Genomic DNA, 5,375 nt, shown 5'->3' with positions numbered 1-5,375 from the left:
GTTCCCTCATTCTGTGTTCTGCTCATGCTTCAGCTTTGAAGAACTGTTCAACTACTCTGAATTCAATTTTGTAATTTCACAGAAAACTTTATTTGCTATAGTTTACACACTTTTTTAGTAAACACAACAATCTATTAAATAGCCATTATTATATTTGGTACTGGAATTAATGCCATTAGAATTAATATTTTAATATAAAAATACTTTAAAAAGGATATAATATTTTATTTGGTGACAGTGTATAGAATAACAAACTGAATGTTTTACTGAACTTCAACCTGTACTTTCAGCTTCGAATAGGTTCAGTAAGAACATGTCCAATATTTGAGATTTCTCTTACTGGGAGAGATGCTTGGGAGGAAATTAAATAAGATGGCCTCTGACAACAATCTGCATTTTTTTTTTATTTCTAAGTTCAACATTTAGGAATAAAAAGGCAATTCGTTTAGGCCAACAATGGGACTAAAACCCCACTTTTTCTGGAATCAAACCTAAGCTTACAACAGCCTACTTGCTGATGTGGCCTTTTGTTGTCGTCAGTAATTGCATTTATTTATTTATTTATTTATTTTGGTTTTAAATATGGATGTAAGCCGATTCAGTAAGTATTGCATTAGGAGAGGAGACTCAGCAAGGCCTTTGGTATTGAAAGCATATGTAAGATGCTAGTACCACTTTTGCTACAGTTCTTTTCCTTTGGCTGGATACAGAGCATCCCATGTCATCTTTAAATTATATACACGAAGCGAAAGAATTGTTAAGGGAATGTGCAGCGTTAACATTTTAATTAGAACCCCAAGTGATAATCAGCATGGGGGTGGGCCCAAGCCTGTAAGCTCCAATTACATTAGTAGTAACGTTTTCATTTGATAACTAGATGACAGGTAATTAAAAACACGTAATTACAACAAAGTCAAATTCTAGAGCAATGAAAACAAACAGCATATTAAAACCTTAAAAAGAAGTTACCATAGCATTATAATAAGCTGGATTGTTACCAGTGTTTCTTACAAGGTAAAGGTCAAATCTTGCATCATGCTACCTTGTTAACAGATTTTAGATCAGGTAATGAGGTGAGTCTCAGTTCATAAGCACAGTGCAACGTGGCTTTATCTTCATGAACTTTTCCTGTCAGACCAAAGCTGTCAAGATTGGCCTGGGATGAAAACCAATGCTGGAAAGAGATGACAACTCACCAGACAGAGGATTAAAAGGGACCAGAGTCCATCTCAGTAACTCAGGGACTGTGAGTTACAGATTGCGGCTATACTTTTTTGTTATCGTGCGTCTTACTACATTTCTTACCAGATGAAAGTGTCTCTTCCAAACATAGCCCGGTATGAATAGTGGGGATGGATGGTCTTGAAAGGCCTGAAGCTGCGCTGACACACAGGAAGAAATCAACCTAAGAGTTCAAGGACAATGGAGTTTGTAATTTGCCTGGCTGGCTTAATCGCCATGTAAGGACCAGTTAGTTGAAAATGCAGCATATGGCCTAGTTATAGCCACCATACAGGAGCTCTTCAGGGGCACCTTTAAAAAAAAATTAACACTTTCTTGGATTTATGAAGCAATATAAATTTCAACTTTAATGCTTTTCTCGTTCTCCACTGCTGACGAAACCCAACTTCCTAAGAGCGTCCATAGAGCTTGAAATGTCACAGGTTTCTTCAGAGTGACACAGACCTCTTCCTCCGCTTGACAAAATCCTCAGCATGGATGAAGTTGGAAAGTGCCTTGGAAAGGTGACTGTCTGATGTCTCAGAGCTGCTCCCAAAGTCATAGTTCTTCAGACAAGGGCACAGACGGTGTACAATGGCCCGACGGATATAGCTGTCAAAGACATAGTAAATGAAAGGATTGACACAGCTGTTGGCAAATGCCAAGGGCCCACTCACCTCCATAGCCATCTGAAAAGACTCCGGGGAAAACTGGTGTTCTGGCTGCAACCTTGAGACAATGGCCAGGAGCTTGAAAGTATTGAAGGGCAACCAGGAGAAGACGAAGGCGGTCACAACAATAATGATGATCTTTATGGACTTCCTCAGCTTTTTGCTGTGTTTTCCTGACTGCTGGTAATGAGCGCACAACCTCCTTGTGATGCAACAGTAGCAGGTCAAAACGCTCAGTAGGGGGACGAAAAAGGTGACAATTAAGGCCACCAGACCCCACATCAGTTTTAGCAGAGTGGGTTCCTTCTCTGCACAGTACAGCTTGCCATCCACGTGAGTGAGCTCCCTGGACAGAAGCGTGGGCAGTCCCAGGAGGCAGGAGATGATCCAGACACTGGTGCAGACTGCATATGCGCAGTTTCTCCTTCTCAGTCTTCTGGCTAAGGCTGGGCACATGATGGCCAGGTAGCGGTCCATGCTCATGCAAGTGAGCAAGAAGACATTACAGTGCATGTTCACTGAGATCACATAGGAGCTGCCTTTGCACAGGAAAGAGCCAGTCCTCCACAGCCCCAGAGAGGCTTCCTTATCCACCCAAAGCGGCAGTGTGACAAGGAAAATGAAGTCAGAAGCAGCCAGGTTGATGATGAAGATGTCGATTAATCTTCGGTTGCCGTGTTTGAAATGCAGAGCAACCATGAGGATGAAATTCCCCAATACTCCAGCCAGGAACACGACTGTGTAAAAGATAGGGAGAAAGACAGACGTGTAGGAAATGTGGGAGAGAGTCCCCATGCTGGGATGATCGGTGCTTGCAGCTTCATAGTAATCCAAATAAAGAAGGGTGGCTGTTGGGTCCATCACTGAAGTTAGATGCTGAAGCTGGTAAGTTTTCTTACCTACTATGTGTCTTATGAACTTGAGAAATCGAGAGAGCTTCTTGATGCAGTCTCTCTCTCTCTCTCTCTCTCTCTCTCTCTCTCTCTCTCTCTCTCTCTCTCTCTCTCTCCCCTCTCACTCCGTTCTCTCTGCTCTCTCTGTCTTTATCTCTCCCTCTCTTTCAAGATCTTGGACGAACATGAAAACAGTTAAAATGTAGTTTCTGCCAGTCTTCTGAAGGCCCACAAGGAGCACCCCTGTGATTGGTGCTGGCTGTGGTTGTGGTTTTCTTTATTTGTACTCGCCTGTGAAACTTAGGTGTTTTTTTGGACTTCTTTATTTAAGATGTTTGATTTGTTTTCTTAAATCCAGAAATTAAGAAATGAATCAACATTTTATTTTCACTTCTTTTAAAGAATTTGTGACACCAAATTATGTGATTGCAGCCTTCTATTGTCATCTTTAAAATATTATTATAGAATTGTAAGATGCTGATGAAGATGCTCTATAGTACAGCATTGATAAACACAAACACACACACACACTGACACACACACACACACACACACACACACACACACACACATCATTAGGTGTTTACTGCATTGAGTTTTCCCAAGCCATGAAGATCACACACACAGCAAACACTATGATTGTAACTAGGGCATGGGATTATTCCTAATAATTTGGCTCTTTTGTTCCATAGCCAGCTCTATCTTTATAAACTAATTTTTCAAATGGTTTGGATTGCATCTTGTACTTTTATTCATGACTTCAGTATTTTTTGCCATTCCATTCATTTCTCTCCCCTTTTCCTTCTTTCTTGTTTTCTCTTTCCCCTTCCCCTCTTGTTCCTCCTTCATTCCCTTGCTCCCTTTCTTTCCTTTTTTCTCCCTCTCTTCCTCTCCCTTCCTTTCCCCCTCCCCTCTCTTTATTTTCTTCTCTCTGGGGATCAATGTCAAATCTAGCTCTAGGTACCATTGCAATTTATGGGGATTACAAACATGCTTCAAAAACACTAACTGCGATTTTTACCTCTTACCTGCTATCATAACTCATTCTCAAGGTTCTCTTTTATTTACAGTTACGTTGTCGATTATAAGGGACTTTTCTTGTACAAACCATAGCTACCTTCATCTCTGCCTGTTCTCTGTGTTGTGCAACACCTTTGTAGCAGTGAACCCATGGAGGCCTTGAACTTAAGATATTTTTACTTCATCTTCCCAAATACCAGGATGTTTTGCACCCAGCAAGAATTCTTTGTTTCTTTTTCTTTTTTCTTTTTTTCTTTTTCTTTTTTTTAGCTTTCAACCCATCACTTTTCAGTAAGTGTCTCCACACATCAGTGAACTGGCAACAAATGCAAATACTCTGTATAGTGCCTTCACAGGAGAGCTTCGCACTTTAAAACTTTAGTAGAATTTTCTCATTTCGAATGGCTTTCCCAGTTGGTTAATGTTTGAGAAACAAACTAAAACAGAAGGCATTTCACCGCACATTTTCATGGGTATGGGTATTTCTTTTTCCCATATGTAGGGGTCATAGTAAAATATGACAACTTTTGATAATGACGCCATTGACTTCACCTCTTCACTGTTTAGTGTGTCTCAGGTCTCTTGCACTCACCTCCTCTCCTCCTTCCATCTCATTTAATGCTCAAAGTTTCAGGATTACAGCAGTCACTATTGTGCAGAAGAAGGAATGTGTGCGGACAAAAAGATCACCGCTTTATAGTTAAAGTCCTTTCCACAAAAGCATCATTTTTTTTTTTCAGTAGCTGGTTGCTGAAAAGAGCAACTGACTCTCCCTTCTTGTGGTCTTAGGTCATCTCTGACCTCTGTACCAGGCAAGAGAAGTAAGATTATAGAAGACTGAAGATTTTTCTCCTGCAGAGCAAGTCACTAAGGAGTTGATCGATGGGGTGACTTGTATTCTCCTTTGTCCTGACTGTTCTGTGCTGTTCATTTACATCATGGGGGGTATATTCTTCGCTAAATATAGACTGTAGTTCAGAGAAAATAATTAACAGTTTGACATTTCTGGGACAGAAATCCTTCCCACTGGGTAAACTTTAATTATTTAAGAGAATAATTCATTTTTTCAAGTAGTTTGAAGTAGGACAATATTTACATGGAAAAGAACAGTTGTTTAAAATAGAATGTGGAAACACTGCATCTATATGTGCATGGGTTGAAGGGTCAGTCTTAGAGATTTTCTGTAGTTGTGCCTTAGATGTAACACTAAATTCATTCAATCGCTATTGTGCATTTGATAACATAAGTCTGATTTAGGGCTAAGAGTTTTTTGTTTGTTTGTTCGTTTTGAAACAGGGTTTCTCTGTGTAGCTCTGGTTGTCCTGGAACTCTGTAGATCAGTCTGGCCTCCAACTCAGAAACCCACCTGCATCTGCCTCTTGAGTGCTGAGATTAATGACATGTGCCCTCACTACCTGCGAAGGGGCTGGAACTTTTAAATCCTTACATATGTGTCAAGATCATATCTTGGCACCAGTGATATTGCACAGCTGTGTACAGGCATTTGCTTTCAAGCTGATTACCTGAGTTTGATCTTTGGAACCTATCTGGTAGGAGAGAACTTACCTTA

General features: G+C 40.3%; 1 protein-coding gene across 1 annotated transcript; it reads right to left on the bottom strand.

Annotated features, from left to right (window-relative positions):
- Positions 1-1,670: 1,670 nt before the first annotated feature.
- On the bottom strand, positions 1,671-2,753 carry Gpr15 (G protein-coupled receptor 15). Its single transcript, XM_038346628.1, has one exon. It carries the CDS (start codon positions 2,751-2,753, stop codon positions 1,671-1,673), a length of 1,083 nt encoding a protein of 360 aa, XP_038202556.1.
- Positions 2,754-5,375: the final 2,622 nt, after the last annotated feature.

Source organism: Arvicola amphibius, chromosome 10 (genome assembly GCF_903992535.2).
Source record: "Arvicola amphibius chromosome 10, mArvAmp1.2, whole genome shotgun sequence".
Lineage (NCBI taxonomy): Eukaryota > Metazoa > Chordata > Mammalia > Rodentia > Cricetidae > Arvicola > Arvicola amphibius.
The sequence above is the reverse complement of the archived record's forward strand: the minus strand, read 5'-3'. Positions and strand labels throughout refer to the sequence as shown.

Bases quoted from the DNA above. Each gene is read 5' to 3' on its own strand.
- Gpr15 (XM_038346628.1), bottom strand. From the start codon at position 2,753: ATGGACCCAACAGCCACCCTTCTTTATTTGGATTACTATGAAGCTGCA.